The sequence below is a fragment of the Bradysia coprophila genome (assembly GCF_014529535.1).
Source record: "Bradysia coprophila strain Holo2 chromosome X unlocalized genomic scaffold, BU_Bcop_v1 contig_12, whole genome shotgun sequence".
In the NCBI taxonomy this organism is placed as follows: domain Eukaryota; kingdom Metazoa; phylum Arthropoda; class Insecta; order Diptera; family Sciaridae; genus Bradysia; species Bradysia coprophila.
In genome coordinates this window covers 6,273,900-6,292,727 of record NW_023503293.1, presented here as the reverse complement: position 1 = coordinate 6,292,727, position 18,828 = coordinate 6,273,900, and the positions used below count along the sequence as shown (strand labels likewise).

At 34.9% G+C, this 18,828-nt stretch overlaps 1 protein-coding gene across 3 annotated transcripts in view; it reads left to right on the top strand.

The window, feature by feature from the left end:
* LOC119067331 (neuroglian) overlaps positions 1–17,696 on the top strand; it is a 31,663-nt gene extending 13,967 nt beyond the window's left edge. The window contains exons 3-8 of one of the 3 annotated variants that reach the window (XR_005085917.1): positions 7,155–8,047; positions 8,174–10,423; positions 10,489–10,699; positions 10,789–10,895; positions 11,191–11,398; positions 12,335–17,696. Coding sequence is in view for 1 of the 3 variants with exons in the window: in XM_037170235.1 (XP_037026130.1) it covers positions 7,155–8,047; positions 8,174–10,423; positions 10,489–10,699; positions 10,789–10,895; positions 12,335–12,468 (3,595 nt within the window). In the remaining 2 variants the exon portion in view is untranslated. Of the gene's footprint in view, positions 1–7,154; positions 8,048–8,173; positions 10,424–10,488; positions 10,700–10,788; positions 10,896–11,190; positions 11,399–12,332 lie in introns of all 3 variants that reach the window. The other 2 variants (XR_005085918.1, XM_037170235.1) reach the window with 2 other exon arrangements.
* Positions 17,697–18,828: the final 1,132 nt, after the last annotated feature.

Sequence of the window (18,828 nt, the reverse complement as noted above, 5' to 3'; positions counted from 1 at the left end):
AACAATAGAACCTTACTGTCTTGCTGGGACATTTTTTGTTGAGACGTGTGAGAAGGTTGCTTTTCGAGCCTAGGGTTAGGAATGCAGTCTACATACCTCAAGGAAAAATTTCCCAGCAAGACAGTACGGTACTTGGTTGTCTTGTGACCAGAAAATGCGAAAACCCGGTTTTGAGCAAGCCAGTAATGACGCATTTTCAAGACAACAAAAATTGTTTCATTTGCGAGTTATAGATAAAGTCAGCCTCACACATCAAACCAACCATGGTGAAATCAACGAAACTTGAGCAACGTAAAAGGGTTGGCAAAAGCAACATGAAAAAAGAAGAGTAAAATCTGAAAACCACTTCTAACCGCATTGCACGCTCTTTAATCCTTTAAGGAAATGTAATTACTCATTTCAGATGTGCGGTTAGTATCATTACATTAGCTTTGAATATAATTGTGCGCTCACATGAAACAAGATCTCGTAAATGAAATAACATTTCCGACCGACTCCTGTTTGTTTGAATCCGTATCCAAAACGTTAAATTACAAACCATTAATCCTTAGCGTATATATACTTGATGAAGACAACATCATTGAATCGAAATGAGTTCCGTTCTATTTCTTCATTTTTTTTACAACTTTTTTCTTCAGCGAAATGAAAACATCAATCAAATTCTTTGGAAATGTTTCCACAACTTTCGACCGAAAAGTACACAATTCACATTTAATATTATATAAATATGTATACAATACACACAGTCTGATGAGTTTTATATATTGCATTTTCGGAACAGACAAACATAAAATTTAATTTTAAAGCAATCACGGTGTAGTCTCTCATGTTATTTCAGACAGAAAACGGTTTTCACATTATTCGACAAAGAACGAGAGAAGGAATTAAATTCGACTAAGCAAAACATTTCTGGTGGATTTTTGTTTTTTGCATTCAGATTTATCGGAACATCGATCGTCAGCGTCTGGATTTTTTTTATGCATATCGACAATAAATAAGAGGGGTCTTGTTATCAGTCAATCTATTATTGATGTTAGGGTGGGATGCTTGTATTTACATATCTCGAAAAAAAGGAAGAGCACAATTATGTTGCAAGAGAAATAGGTTCTCAATAATAATATTTCAATCTAATGCCTAGTCTTGCAAATAGAAGTCTAAAAAGTCGTTGAATAAAGGAAACTTTAAAAAAATCTTCCATAAGCCTAAATACACACTGGAAAATTAACGATTTCTCTCACTTTTCTACATAAAAAGTGTAGTACTTCTCACAGGGTGGTACAAAATTCATTTGAATGTTTTCCCATATTTTCTCATGTTTTCCGATTTTTTCTCAAATATTATTTTTGGTAAATTTTGAAGAAGAAAAAATTATGAAAAATATGAAGAAAAAAAGGGAAGAGGTCTTCCCAAAAGTAGTCCTTGAATAGTCAAGTTTATTCTCATGGATGGATGAATCTTTCTTGGAATAATTCCTTGGTTACATTTTCTCACCATAGCTGAAAAACTAAGTCCTTTTATTACGAGACAGTCCAAACAATTTCAGCGGGAGCTTCTAATCCAAACTTCCTACTTTGAATCACCCTACATACTAAACATCACATCATCGATTCTATGTATATAACGATAAAGGATATGGCTTACGGTTCCTAACCAACAACTAAAAACTTTTTTTTGGTTACTTCGCTATAACATTTGTGTACGTAGATACATGTGTTGTGTGTATATATACGATCAATACTTTCGTCTTTTCAAAGCGAATACAAAGTTCCTTTCTTGTTTTTCGAAACAAACGGCAATTTGGGAAAATTATACGTGAAAAATTACAATATTTTTCCGGGCGAAATGAAAAAGAAAAAAACAGAAAAATAAAATTAAATAAAACTCCAGCTTTTTCTGCTCTGCATACAATAAGGTCAACGTTCAAACGTACATAGTGAAAATTAATTTTCCATTTCTTATGTTATTTCCTATATCCCTTGGGCTGACTGGTACATATACAACATGTATATTCGTAGAGGGACAGCAAAGTGATGTCATTTTCAATGTTGTCAATGGGAAGTGCAAAGTTTAACGACTTGTGACGTTATGAATATGAAGGATATTAAGGTAGGAATATTATAGTGTAGGCGAAGGTGCGCGCTGTTTATATAGACGCTAAAGTTTCAATAAAATAGTTTTTTTGTGCCTTTTATGAGTCAAAGAGACGGAACGGATGGGGAGCGAAAAGGTGAATTGCACGTTTTCATGGAGTGTTATTCCAATATAATGCAGTCAAAATTCCATTTCTAATGGCCAAATCGTAGTAATAACGCAAAGGTTTTTTCCTTTCTTTCTTATTATGAGTCATCCAAAGTGTCTATATCATTATGCATAATCTTAACACAAAAACATACGAAGGAAAAACCTTGGGAAAACGTTGCACGTGTTTGATTGTAATTTATTCTCGATTTTAATAAAACGTCAATTTATTGTAATGCCGTAGAATAAATGCGATGCTAAATAGACAGAGGTGGATGGGTTTAAATTATGAACAGGGTGAGTGAGGGGTTACATATTTTAGTCAAACACATATATTTCACTCGCATGTTTGACGTAAAATTAATGGTATAGAGCGGATCAATGGATGTATATATCGCTCACTATTCGAAAAATGTTGAACCGTTACATTGTTAATCCACCGATAGTTCGCAGACTGGCGATTATTTACTTTTTCTTTGTATAGCCCTCTAGTCCTCATGAACTTAGTCATAACATTTAAGGATGTCTTACAACTGGTATGGGTTCTATAAAGTCATTCAGTCAATTAGTCACCGTTATTTAATTGAGTTTATCGAAGTGGAAGGAATGATACGCAGAACGAACGAATGATGGTTGATTCAATAAAACAGAAAATTATTTTTGCGAATTTTTAATTCAATTCCGCGAAACTTGAAAGATTCATTACGGATTCTGTTTGAAAATATAATTTTGTAAAATTCGTTTGGATAATGACAACCGCTTTTATTACATATTCTGTTTCTGGCAATATCTTTCGCTAAATGAAGAAACGTTTTACTTAGTTTGTCTAATTCTTCAGAGCCGCGACGAAAGGATAATGAAGGTTGTTTTAGTCGGTGATAAGTCAGCACATTTGTTTATTGTGTAGAATGAATTTTGATTGATTGATTACACACCAACTTTTGTCCATTTTCTCGTGGATGAAGGAACTTGAATTCCGAGACAAAAAATAACCGTATTTGCTCATAAGGACTATTGAGTGTCTAAGTATAAGACTTACATTTTTGAAATCACTTGCTCAGCTGGCTGGTCAGTCAGGCAGAGAGAAAGTATTCTATAATGGAATTTTCATTTTTTTTTCATATGAAAATTTAATGATCGCCATGGAGTCTAGACGATTATTTCACATAAACTGCTTCTTCCATGTACATAACAATTTTATACAGCCTGTGCAATGCATACACATTTGTGATAATATATATTCAATAAATTGTATGTATAGCGCACGACATTGCAATGCTATACAATAATACACAGAGGACAATTTTCGGGCTTTGATTAAAACCTTTTTGAGAAATTATAATCGGAACAATGTCTACTCCTCGTATCACATGGTACAACTTTGAGTGCCAACTATCATTTACGTTCTGGAGTCTGCTACTACTCTTAGAAATTATTATTTTTTATTTTCCGTCATACATCCACTAAAACAAGGACATTCTCTTGATCGTTTTGATTGTCAATGAATTCAATTTTCTTGCGTAGTATGAGAGTGGATTCTAACGTTTTAACTTAACATTTCTGTCGGTGCTTGTGTATCATATCTATATCTATATTCTTATACTGTTTACATAGGATAACGAAACGCATCGCCTCTCGCCTATACATCATTGTTTCGGTCGGTCTTTAATCAAATATTTATCGGCACAAAATTTTATATTTTATGAATACGAAAGCTAATGTCAGAATAAGAATTTATTGCGACAAATGAATGAATCTTTATAAATGATTGTACCGTATTATGCGTCCACGAATGTTTTACTTTTTACCTAAATTGTTGTCGAAAAAAAAAATGCCGTCCACAATAAACAGAATATTGTTTCGGTGCCATATCAGGATTACAAATAGGTATATTATTGTGTACACAATAAAAAAATGTTTGGCTAAAATTATATTATATTTTGTTGTCGAAACGTATAGCATCACATCCGGACCATCTGTGTGTATTAAATGTATTTTTATTCCATGTCTTTGTCCATCTAGAATTATTAATTGTGCAATGGTTGCTGCTACTATGTAGGAATTGTCGACGAATAATCAATCTATTTTAAGTTTTTTTTTTAAATAATGACTCTGCCACCAGCCAATATATTTCACGTTATTATGTACGTACGTTATATGGTAACGAGCTTGCAAAATGTTTAAACAATTTAAGCGAATGAAAAAAAAATCTGCTTCAGTTGAGATTAATGAATACACTCGCGGCTATGGCATCACAGATTGCGGTTTACTATTAAGTTTTATTGTTTGTTTAGTGTTTAATCAGGTATGATTAAAATGGCAAATGGACTTAACGAAAGAGTAATAGATTATGTAGTGGTGCAGAAGGCACTATACAAAAAAATAATAGAAAACGTAGGCTCTACAGGAACATTGTTATTAATAGTCACCGCAATTTATTAGAGCGTAGCGAGTTGTACTGCTTCCTTCAATGGTCAATTTTTCATCGATCTCCAAATTCTATTGAAATAGGCTGTAGAAACGCTGATATTGTTTATGCCACTTGCAAACTTTAGATGCCTGTGGCATAAAACGTTGTATACATTTCGATGCAAAGAACTTTATTAGGCTCACGGTGTTCATTATGACCGTTACATATCTAGAGACTAGTAAAGTACTTTGCACTTCGATTGTATAAACAACTATTTCACTTTCTTTAACCTGTTACAGACGGCTGTCATCTGTTATCGACAACGACAAGGTATGACAGATAAGGTCTTATATAGTAAAAAAAACATGTTCAAAACGAATGAAGTAAAAGATTTCTGAAATCAATTTCTCGTCGAGCAATTTTGCGTTGATTGGATCGACAATTATGCTATTTTTTCCGTGGTAATCCAAAATTCACTACAGGCTATGTAGAACGCATGGCGGTCGCATCAACTCAAAATTGCTCGAGTGGTTTGGGCCCAAATTAGATCAAAATATTAACCAAGACAACAACCACTTTCAACAAAAATGTGAAATTGAATTTTAAAACGAAATTCCATTGCAGTTAAGTAGCAATTAATGTCAACAGCGGAAAATAAATTTTCTCTTGACTATTTTTAGAGCGGAATTCAATTTCTTACATTTTTACTCGGCCATTATTTTTCGGCTGCTGAAAGGGTTGAACAGAAATTTCTATATCTTTAACACGATTTATACTAAGTAGATAGATAGATAGGAGTTTTGGAGGGTCCAACCATCGGTCGAACAGGAACCTGGATCTACGATCCTTTGTTCCAAGCCCCCTTTCCTTCGTTTATTGAAAACAAAAGAAAAGTTAAATTTTACATAGTTTGACAACAAAATAGGTATTTAAAGTTAGCATTCCTGTAGAAATAGAGTCACAGTTTGAAAACAATTAAATTAATTAGAGTTAAAGTTAGATATAAATTGTATGAAAATCAAGTCAAAGTCAAAATCATAATCCAAATCACAGCCATGGTAGAATCGCATAGGGTTAAAGTCCAAAAGATCATGGGTCGTCTTCAACCATTACACGTCGTCATTTGCCATACAGCATCGTATCGTATCCTGTCGCATACCTTTCAGCACGCAAACCTCTGGGTTCTCTTAAGGAAAGTGGCCAGATAGCTCATGTTTAAATTGCTGAGGAACAATTCTTCACCTTTGAGAGACGGTTTACCAAAGAAAGTATTCCTAATAGCCCTATATCTCCGGCAATTACCGATCACGTGCGATCCTGTTTCATCGTCCAAACCGACAATTATGCTACTTTTTCCGTGGTAATCCAAAATTCACTACAGGCTATGTAGAACGCATGGCGGTCGCATCAACTCAAAATTGCTCGAGTGGTTTGGGCCCAAATTAGATCAAAATATTAACCAAGACAACAACCACTTTCAACAAAAATGTGAAATTGAATTTTAAAACGAAATTCCATTGCAGTTAAGTAGCAATTAATGTCAACAGCGGAAAATAAATTTTCTCTTGACTATTTTTAGAGCGGAATTCAATTTCTTACATTTTTACTCGGCCATTATTTTTCGGCTGCTGAAAGGGTTGAACAGAAATTTCTATATCTTTAACACGATTTATACTAAGTAACGAGTTGCATTCTCAGTTCTCAATACATTTATTACATGAATAGTCAGTTCGTATACCACTTACCACAGCCCACTGTTTGAGGAGGTGTTTATTCTCGAAGTAAATAATAAGCTTGTTCGCTTCGCTCCAAATTAGTTAATGAAATTCCCAGTTGCAATGAAACCACACTATTTTCTTTTGCATTGCATAGAACAACAGGGAGCCATAGATGTAAAATACACCTTCGAATTGCTTTTATTTCTCTATAATTCATGGGAATTTAATGGAATTTATTAATCCATCAACTCACATTAATATCAACATATTTGTCACTGATTCGATTATATCTATGAAATATAACCAACAGAAAATCACATTACAAGACATAACCATGACTCTGCCACATTATATACTTGAAGTTACATTCCCTTTGATTGCATATTTAGATGATAAATTGGGTGTGTGAATGGAACGTTGTTCTTCGGTTTGAACAACAGAGAATACAATGAATGATATTCGGTTGTCGTTTAGAAAGAAATTAAATTTATTTTAACTGAAGATAATTAACGCATCGGGTCATTGGATAATCATTAATGGAGTTTAGACGATTGCACTCTGAGTTAAGGCCCTTTTACAAAATAGACAAAGGTTCGAAATGAACGTAGTTACGTACGGGAACAGATGACGGACCCGATGCTTTCTGTGTGGGATTTGTTGATCCAGAACGTAATATTTGAGGTTGAACTACCCGAAAAATCTCTGTTTTTCTATCAATGTTATGATTTTTTACAAACAAATTTAGTGATTTCGGCTGAGGCTAATTTCTCGTCATTGATTCATTTCAGATACCGATGGATAAAGAACGGCAAGAAATTCGACTGGCAAGCATATGATGACCGAATGTCCCAACAGCCCGGCCGCGGTACATTAGTCATAACCTCACCGCGTGACGAAGATTTGGGTCAATATCAGTGTTTCGCCGAAAACGAACACGGTGTGGCTACATCAAATTCAGTGTTCGTACGCAAAGCCGAATTAAATTCGTTTAAGGACGAACTTCCGAAAACGCTCACTGCCAACGAAGGTGATCCGTTTAAGTTACAGTGTCAACCGCCAGATGGTTGGCCGAAACCAAATGTTTATTGGTTGATTCAAAGCACGGATGGCGGCATCAGAAGTATTAACAATTCTCGAATGACCTTGGATCCAGAAGGAAATTTATGGTTTTCCAATGTGACACACAACGATGCATCGAACGATTTCTACTATGCGTGTTCGGCGACATCGGTATTCCGAAACGAATATAAACTGGGCAATCGTGTACTGTTAGACGTTGTCCAAACGGGCATATCTCCAACTCAGAATAGACACGCACCGGTTCGTCAATACGTAACAAGGAAAAATGAAGTGGCACTGCGTGGAAAACGAGTCGAACTGTACTGCATTTACGGTGGTACGCCGCTTCCGCAGATATTATGGTCTAAAGATGGTCGAGCTATAAATTGGGGTGATCGCATAACGCAAGGCAATTATGGTAAATCGTTGATTATACGGCATGCAACATTCGAAGACGCTGGTAGTTATACTTGTGAATCGTCGAACGGTGTCGGAAACGCTCAATCGTATTCCATCAAATTGGAGGTATTGGCTGTTCCCTACTTTACAATTGAGCCAGAAATTCAAAATGCTGCCGAAGATGAAACTGTTGAGTTCCGTTGCGCTGCTACTGGCTTCCCAGGTATGTGCATTTCATTGCTTTTATTCGTTTAGTGGCAAAGTAGGAACGGTGTGCCTTTCTTTTGCATTGTCACTCTGCGACGTTACTAGTTCCAAATTTATCACAAAATTCTCAATAATCTTCCAGAGCCCACCATTAAATGGATACACAATGGAAAGCCAATTGCTGAATCACCAGCGAATGATCGAAGAACAGTGAGCACAAATAGCATTGTCATCAAGAAATTGAACAAAAAGGATACGGGAAATTACGGTTGTAACGCAACCAACTCACTGGGCTATGTGTACAAAGATGTCTACTTGAATGTGTTAGCACTGCCACCAGAGATCACCGAGCCACCGCGCCAAGAAGCTACCGTCGATGGACGAACTGTATCGATGATTTGCCGTGTGTTCGGCGCACCGAAACCTGAAGTGAAATGGATCCGTAACGGTTTGGAATTGACCGGTGGACGATACAAAACACAAGAGAATGGCGATTTGTTGATCACACAAGTGGGTTTCGCCGATGCCGGCGATTACACGTGTCATGCTGAAAACAAATTTGGCACAAAGGAAGCGAGTGGTAGTTTGATTGTGAAAGAACATACTCGTATCACCGACGAGCCACAAGACTATGAAGTGGCAGCCGGTAATCCAGCCACATTCCGCTGTAATGCCGTTGCTGATTCGTCACTGGATCTGCAGATAAAATGGTTGAACGATGGCGAAGAAATTGACTTTGAAAATGAGCCACGTTTTGTACGCACAAATGACTATTCTCTGACTATCTCTAAGACTGCCGAACTCGATTCGGGTATTTATATTTGTGTGGCTAGCACTGAATTGGATGAAGCCCGAGCTCAAGCTACATTGATCGTTCAAGATGTGCCAAATCCACCAAGACTGAAAGGAGTACGTTGTAATTCTCATGATGCTGCCGTTACATGGGAACCGTTAGGCGACAATCGTGCTCCCATTTTGCACTACACCATCCAATACAATACCTCATTCACACCAGATAGTTGGGAAGTAGCCTTCGATAAAGTACCCGCAACCGATTTTACATACACCGTTGCAATGAGCCCGTGGGCCAATTATACATTCCGAATTTTAGCTTTTAATAAAATTGGACCATCACTTCCGTCCGGACACAGCGAACAATGCTCAACTCAACCAGACGTTCCATATAAAAATCCAGATAATGTTGAGGGTAAAGGTAACGAACCTACCAATTTGATCATATCGTGGACACATATGCCAGAAATCGAGCACAATGCTGCACACTTCCAGTATCGCGTTTACTGGAAACGTGACATACCGGCTGAGAAATGGAATACCGAAGATATTTGGGATTGGGAACAGTCGAACATTTTAATCAGAGATCAGCCGACGTTCCAACGGTACCGAATCAAGGTGGTTGCAATTAACGAAATGGGAGAGTCAAATATGGCAGCCAAAGAAGTGATTGGATATTCGGGCGAAGATCGGCCGACGCAGGCACCAACGAACTTCACCATGTTGCAAGTGACCGGCAGCACATCAGCAGTTCTTAGCTGGAATCCAGTACCGAACGAAAGTGTACGAGGCCATTTTAAGGGCTACAAAATTCAGACGTGGACAGAACAGGATGGTGATGAAAACTACCGTGAAATCCACGTTAAAGGTGATTCCAGTCAGGCATTGGTGACCAAATTCACACCAGACGCAAACAATTTTGCCAGAGTATTGGTATACAATAGCCGATATAATGGACCGCCGAGTGCAGTTATTGACTTCAGGACACCAGAAGGTGTGCCCAGCAGTGTACAAACATTTGAAGCATATCCATTGGGTTCGTCGGCGTTCTGGTTGACATGGAAGAAACCATTGCAACCCAATGGTCAACTGACCGGTTACAAGATCTACTACGAAATGGTGAATGGAACCAGATTGGAAGCGAAACAAGAACGTGAACCACACATTAATGATCCACGTATTACCGGAGCGAAACTAGCTGGATTAGCACACAGTACAAAATACCGAATCCATATCGCTGCCACCACAAAGGCTGGTGAGGGTGAAGACTATTTCATCGAACAAAAAACTTTGTCTGGACTTTCCGTACCACCAGATGTTCCCTATTTCACAACCGAACATTTGCCCACTGAGAATGGATACGCCAATGTATTGATCACGTGGAAGCCGAATTTAGACGGCAAACCCGGCTCACATTTCTTCGTCAAATATCGCATTAAAGGCGAAAGTGTATGGATAAAAACCGATCCTGAATTGCAAGAAAATTGGTTGGTTGTGCGACCATTGGAACCAGACTCGACTTACGAATTTGTCGTCGTTGCTGTCGATGGCGAGTATTTGACCGAAAGTCCAATCGAAGAAGTTAGCACTTCTGGAAGCGGTAAGTTGTCATTAAAGACACCTGAACGAATATCTCGTTTTACTTATTGGATTATTCGGTTGCAGAATCCATATTAAAAGTGCCAAGCGAAAATGTAGCGACAGCCGGTTGGTTCATTGGCATGATGTTGGCTATTGTATTCCTGTTGTTGCTTTTAATTTTAATCTGCATAATCAAACGCAACCGCGGTGGCAAATACGATGTTCATGACCGTGAACTGGCCAATGGTCGGCGAGACTACAACGACGAAGGTGGATTCCATGAATACTCACAGCCGTAAGTCATTTCGGATGAAACACAAAATACAAATTAGTCTGTTCAGAGTAGCAGCTTTACTGATTGGAATTTGTTGTTGGTTGTTTTAGTTTGGACAACAAAAGCGCAGGACGGCAATCGGTGGCATCAAATTTAACGAAACCTGATCACGAAGACGACGCCGATTCTATGGCTGAATATGGTGAAGGAGATACAGGTAAGATTGTTACGTTTACTACGTTTGGTAGTATGGAATTGTTATCCTCCGTTGAGACTGGATCCGCACCATAAAATTGTCAAATTTGTATCCGGAATTTTTACTAACTTCTTTGTTGAAAATCATTTACTAACCCGTGTGGTTTTCGAACACTTGCAACTAAACGAACACGAGTCCCGCGTATAATTCTAGTATGTGTTTTGTGTGGCTGGTTTTGTTTTTGAATTTTTGTTTATTTTGTTTTTTGTTTGATTAATTTGATTCATTTTGTTTATCGTTTCTTAATCATATTCAGGTCAATTTACGGAGGAAGGCTCATTCATCGGACAGTATGGCAAGAAGGGAAAGCCTTCTTCGAATTCACAAGCGTTCGCAACGCTTGTATAACAAAACGCTCGACATAACTTTTTACATAATTTTTTTTCAACGTTTTTATCATTTTGTTTTTTAAAAAAAATTTACCTACCACTGCTTTGATGTTTTCTTGCTAATATTGAATTGAGGTAAACATTTTTTTCGTTTTTTGTTTTAATTTTAAGTTTAATGGTTGCTGAGTCGTATCAATGTCTTTATTCTATAGTCCGTTTACAACTCGTTGTCGGAAGAATTATCACTTTTTGCTTTCCTATTTTAGCCCTTACACAGGGCTTTTGGGAATTTTATTTCTAAAAATTCGGAAATGAAGCTGTGAACACCTAGAAGTGGCACTGTATTATAAGTCACTCATTTGTTTCATCAACTGTATGTGTGGAACAGAGTGTATTAAATTTCCACTTCTCATTCTGCATTGTAAATTGAAAATTCTCAGTGGCCTTGATACGATCGATAGCTCGGTAAAATTGACGAAATTCGGTTCCGAAGCCTTTACTGGTCATCTAGGCACATTTACTGTACCTACAAATGCAAGTGCTGGAGGATCTGAAGGCCAGTTATAATATTTCTCAATTAATCCTTTTTACGAAATTTCTGCACTTGTCAATAACGCTAAAGCAAAATCATGCGACGAATTCACTTCACTCAAGTGAAACACAAACAATTTGTGACATTTCCCTCATTCACACAATCTTCAAATTTGTCTAAACCGCCGTGCGCACATCATCAATAATAATAATGTTTCATTTGTTGCATACAGTGGACGTCAGTGAAATTTAGATAGGAATTTCCTTTTGCTTTTTTTCAGCTGGTCCACTCATACTTAAACAAAATTGGTTAAATATTTGCGTTTATACGGTTGTAACAGTTACACGACTGTGGGTGATAGTTTAACAGTTTTGATTGTGTATGAGTGAGTGGATCAGCTGAAGCAGATTGCTGTCTAAATTTCACTGACGTCAGCTGAATGATTTTACCACCGAATTGAACACGGCCCATTACATCCGTCAACAACCGAAACGCATCAGCTAGCAGTGCACCTAATTCCATGTCTGTGTCAATTTTAGGTCAATTCACCGAAGACGGCTCGTTTATTGGTCAATACGTACCTGGTAAACCGCAACAACCGGTCAGTCCTCAACCGACTCCACATAATTCAACGCAACAGCCGGGCGCCAGCTCCGTTGCTACGTACGTATAAATGAACACAATTATTGAAACAGAAAAAGTGAAAATTAAACGGAACAGAAAATTGAGTTTAAAAAAAAAGAGAGATGAAGGAAAAGAAAAGTAAAATACAAATGGAGCGTTTGAATGTTTACGTAAAGAGACATTTCAATCGGACTAGAGTTTCTTTTAAAATTAAATAATGAAAAAGTTTTCTTTGTTTTCTTTAAAATCCGAGTAACGTAATGAAATGAATCTCAAAACACATGAGATTCTTTCTCTCATTTTATCTTTTAATTAGAAATTTTATAACAACTGAATCTGAATTAAGAAATTACGAGAAATGATCGATGGATATCCTGTTGATCGGATTCATAAATTATAATTTTTCTTTTGATGGTCATTTTATGGAAAATATTTATAAAGAAAAATTGAGGAAGGAAAAATTAATTTTAAAAAAATTATAATTAATCTCTCAAACTTTAAGTGTATTTGAAAAATATGCTTTCAGTGTGTGATTTTTAAAGAAAAGAAACAAAAAAAAATTGAAAAAAAAATTCTTTTTTAAAAAAACAAACTATGAAAACTACATATATTCTGCTTAGCCGATGAAAAAATGAGGAGTCACTGTCTTGTTTTTAAATTTTTTTATTTTTCTTTAATTTCAAAAATCTAATTCACGCATTAAATTATTGACAAAAAATGGAAAAAATGTATTTGATAATTTTTAAATTATTGTCGCGACTTTGTTGTTATAAAATATTAACGTATTATTCACATGTTCTGTCTTATTATTATAAAAAAATCGTTTTGTATTTTGCCTTAGATGATTTTTAAATATAAAAATAAATAAAAAAGGAAAAAAATGGTAAAGAAAAATGAGTAGAAAAAAATTTAAAAAAAAATATTTTTTTTATTCAAATGATTGTGTTCAAGGAAAAACTACGGACTTTTTTTTCGTTTTTTACTGTTGTGAAAATAATTAATTTTTCTGTTTTTCTATTTTTTTTCTTTTCTATTTTCGGTTTTTAACCGCAACATTCAAGTAATTCAATCTTCAACCGAACATTCATCCCCCCAAAATGTCACTTTTCTACTGTGTGAGCATAATAATACAAATTTATTCTCACCGTCCTCCACTCTCCCCACGAGGGAGGAATCAATATGCATTCATTCGTCCAACAATTGTATTGATATATAAGAAACCAGCATTTTGTAATAACATTGTCATCGATCAGACTTCAATCCGAGGAAACACCGTAAAATCACGATGAACCAAGAAATCAATCGAAAAACCTATTCAAAATCAATGTAACGAAAAATTGATTTTAAAAAAATGTAACAACGAACCATGTCATCTACAGAGTAATTACTGCATTTGCTCTTGTTAGTCATTGAAGAAATGTAATTCACATTTCTCATGACCGATAAGAATAATTTGATAATCAGAACATTGAAATTTTGTCTAATTTTTTCGATTTCCAACTTTTGGATGCGTTCACTTTCTTTATCCAAAAGAAATTTGATTTGATTCGAAAGATCTGAATTCGATTAAAATATTACAGCCAATTGATCAATTTTAAACACCTCTGTGTCCGTGGATCGAAGTCTGAGTCGAAATCATTCAAAAGTACAAAACTTCATTTATTATGTTCACTTTTTACGTCATCCGTTGTATCTAACGGTTTGACGAAAACAATCAATAATAATTCAGAGGCGGCTTTTTTTTGCAAACAAATGAAAGTTTGACATAATGTTATCCAATGACAGCTTTATCCCTATCAAGAAGATCCATAGGATCGATGGGATACAAAACTTAGGATTTATTTATTTATCAATATTTATATCAATCAATTTGTCGAAAGAACAGAATCGTTGGCGCCTTTTCCCTCCCCTGTAAAACATAGAACATAGATCCAAGAAAAGCTAAAAAGAAAATTATAAGAAGAAGAAAAGAACCAACTTCCGCTGTTGATATATCATCAAATAAAAATAAAATCATAAATTGTTATGCACAAATCAAGTACGAAACTTCAGAATGAAGTACCAGACGAGAAAATTAAGTGAAAAGAAAAAAAGAATTTAATTTTTTTACAAATCTAATTTTTTTAAGGAAATAAATTTCGTTCTCTCTTTTTTTACGATTTTACAATAATAGTTTTTATATTTAAAAATTCAATTGAACGGCCCTCGTTCATTTTTAATATTATTCAAATGATAATTACAATATTTTTTGCGGTTAATGATCTGAGAACGTTCTTAAGTGTAAGTTTTTTTATATGTAAAATAAAACACAAAGTAAATAAAATGCAAGCAAATCACATATTTAAGGTTATATTTTAGTGCTTAAATCATTAAAAAAAATATTTTTTTTGTTAGAAAACAAAGTGTAGCCAGGTTTGTCGGTAGAGTTTTTTTTAAGTCCAATTTGTGGAATTTGTGGGAAAAAACTCTACCAAGAAACCTTTTACCTTGAAATTTCCGTCTTCATTTTTTTTTAAATCACATCGTAAGTTTTTATTATTTTTTATTTAATAGAAAACGAGAAGGAAGAAGGATCTTAAAGAGCACATTAAATGTAAATAATGGTAATGATAAAAAAAACAACAAAGAAAAAGAAGAAGAAAAAACCAATTTCCTAATTACGATTTTATAAGTTTCTTCATCGAAAAGTAATTTTATGGAAGCAAATTATGAAATTGACTGGCATGGAAATGATTTTAACCGGAACACTAATTGTTGCCTTCATTGCAAAAAAAAACAAAACGGTAAAAGAGAACTGGATGATGCTCAGGGTTCCGGTATTCGGGCCGATCGCGATGTGTTTCTGAAATCGTTTGCAGACTGGGCTCTTCTATGATAATTTTAGTTCTGAAAATTCCGAAAAATTCCTAGGAATATTTTCAGAGTTTTTTTTTGGAATCGTCACAATTAAAAATCCCAAAATTAAGCCCTGCAGCCAGTATATACCTTCACGTGACTTTAGAAGTGACTTACGAAAGCCAATGTCAAAAATGACACAATGTCATCATACAATCCGCACACGCTTCGTTCGTCAACCTAATTTCATTCAAGTTGATCTAGACACTAGTCGAAAATATAACGAAAAATCATGGAGGACACTACAGTACATTCGGCATTTTTTCTCTATCATCCTTCCATTTACTCTGTTTGTTACATTAAAGAAACGAAAACATTTTCCATTTGATGTCGAAAACAGTCAATCGGGCTCCATGCAATGCCTATATACCTAATTAGGCCACCGAAATAATGTCTGAACTCGCAATTGATTAGAAAAAATCTACCTGTTTGTTTGAATGGAAATTTGCCGACTTAGGAGAAAAGATTGGAATGATATGCTCTCCGCAGACTTCAATTAGTGTTGGTTCATTTTCATAATTTGGAAACCATAATTGAAATTTCGAAAAGATTTTTTGTTTATTTCAAAATGGGATCGCACGTTTTTTTAATGTAATTTACCTGCATGTCACGGAAAGAGGAAATAAAATTTGAAGGAAGATAAACTGCAAAAGAAAGAAAACAAATTATATCTAACTATAACGCTGCTAAGACATCATCATTTTTTTAGATTTTTTTTTTCGTTTTGTTCATAATGCATTTTTACACATACACAAACAAAGGCGCATGAAAGTAGAAATTAGGAAGAAAAAATTTAATTAATTTACCGAACGTATCGACGAAAATGCGAATTAATTCTGTTCTTCTTTCAAACAGTGAGAAGGACACAAGATTTTTAATAAAATAAAAAAAAAAAAAACAGAGAAAAATTGGAATAAATAAATTTAATTATTTTTAGTTTACAAAATTTCGTTTTATTTTTCCTTTTTACTTTTATAATTTTGCCACCAAAAATAGTAGATTGTATATGCTGTGCATGGGTGGAATGGCGTTCGATATACACTTTTTTTGTTCTTTGTTGATATGGAGAAGAAAAAAAAAATTGTTTCAAAAATCCACGCATGCGGATATTTTCAGCAGTGATCATCCGAAATGACTAAAGTATTCTACGTATACCATCATGTCCCCATACTGTTCAATGAAAGTTTAGTGCTCTAGCTGGCAAATTTGGTTTTAGTTGGTGTGATCAAATGGAATCAAATGAGTGCACACAAAAAAAACACAGTTGGTCTGGTGCAGGGTCGGACTGGCTACCAAATGGCACATCGGACATTTGGCAACACGCTGATCAGAAAGCGTAAAAATTAAGTGACAGGCGCCAGTATAAAAATTTTAATTGATTAAACCAAAAGGCGCGACCGACCTTCCCCGATTTCACCATTATCAGGGCGGATCTGGTGTACCTATACAATTACCCACAAAGGTCCTAAAATTTTTGGAGAATTTCGAGAAATTGGGATTTTTTGAAAATGGACACAAACAAGCGATCGAAGTCCATGGAATTTCAATGGAACTGATTCGTTGAACACTTAAAAGGCTCACATGCACAGAAGAGCCAGTTTATTCAATGGTAAAACCACTTACAACGATATCTAGTGAGCTGTATACACGGTAGGTATTTTATAGTTCAGTACCAATTTGGCAATTTCTACCACATAAGAAGTGTTGACAAAATGCACCTCACAAGAATGAACATGCAAAACTATAAATGGTCCTATAGATCGCCGTATACTGATTCTGCTGCAGCTATATTTGAACAGGTAACAGACTTTTGTTTAAACGTAAAAATTGCTTATTTGCATTCCCATTATCAAACAATTCTACATAGCGGACGGCTTTTCGCTTTTTCTTTATTTTTATAATTCACATTTTGCTTTTAAATGTCGATTAAGCTTGCGAATAATACAGGGTTTGATATTTAATTTTTGTTATGATGAATAGTTATTTATGAATATGGCAAAGAATAGACGAATAAAATGTAAATGAAATAATAAATAAATGGCAGATGGAACGACGGTGAACGATAAGCGGGTTAGATGTCTTGTATTGTCAGTAAGAAAAGGATTTGAATTCCATTTTTTTTTAAATCAAATTATCTTTAATGCATTTGATTTGGTGTTTTCGTAAAAGAAACTAAATTAGAAATGATAAGGAAATTACCAAGAGATTCGTTAGCATATTCAGTTTATGGAAGGGTCAAGAAATGGAAGAGAGAGAGAGAGAGAGAGAGAGACAAAACCATAAAAAAATTTAAAAAAATGAAAATTAAACAAGAAAATGGAAATAAAACCAAATTGAAATTCTAAAAAAATTGTCTGACACAATTCTCTGAATTTTCAACCAGAAAATACTTAAAATTTCACTGCCATTACAACGTTGCATTTACAGCCAAACAGTTTTCTAACTCAAAAATATAGAATTTTTTCAATAAAAAACAAAACATTTAAAAACAAAAATTACAAAAAAAAAAACAAAGTTCTGCTTTTAGTGATCTATATTAAACATAAAAATTGTGAAAACTAAAATGAAACTTGCTGGAAAAAGAAGACTATATTTAGATAAACGATTGCAGCGGAGGCCAAACAAAGGTTTCCCGCTACAATCATAGTTTGCAGAACGAGGTCAGAGACGATCTGATATTGCGCACAAAAGAATAATTGGCAAGCAAAAGATAAGTTTGATCGACAGGGCTTGCAGTATTGGGTTTACTGGATGCAGAATTTATATTCTTGGCAGATCTACATTTCCTTTGTCATGTACCATGAAAATGACGTACCTCTAGGCTAACTAGTCCTAAAATAAACTTCATTTCGATACTAACGCCACTAATGCTAGAATTCAAAGAAATTAAACAACTCAAATTTCGTTACTAGTATCGAAAATGGCTATTCCCGAGGGACAGTAATCGTGTATTTTGAGAGCAAAAGGGTTTTCTAAAACAAAATTTTCAAACGATTTTCCTCTGATTTACAAGCAAAAAATCAAGGAAAGAAAGCGTAAGAAAAGTTTTGTTTGATTTTCAAAGTTTTCCTTTGATTTTCAAGGATTTTGTTTGATTTACAGATTAATTGATTTTGAAGGATTTTCTGAAAATTTAAAAGAATTTTTGCTACTCGAAACTAAACATTGCAATAGCCATAGTTCACCTCTTATTTTTGAATTGTTGCCCATAACAGATGACGAACCGTTTATAACAGGTTTGTCTGAGAATCGCACAAAAATATTGCATCCAATCAGAATGAAAGCCTCTACTCAAATAGCCCTAACATCCACTATGTTTGTCGTAGGTCGCTTATCCGCTGCCTGCCTCGTCGAAACAAACTATACATAGTTTCAGTATGTAATTGTGACCGAATGTAAAAGAATTATAAAATTAAATAAGCGTTAGATGAATGTAATTTATAAAGAAATCAAATAATTCTTATAGTTGATTCAAGACAATTTCAGTGTAATAAGAGAATTTTTAACCTAAATA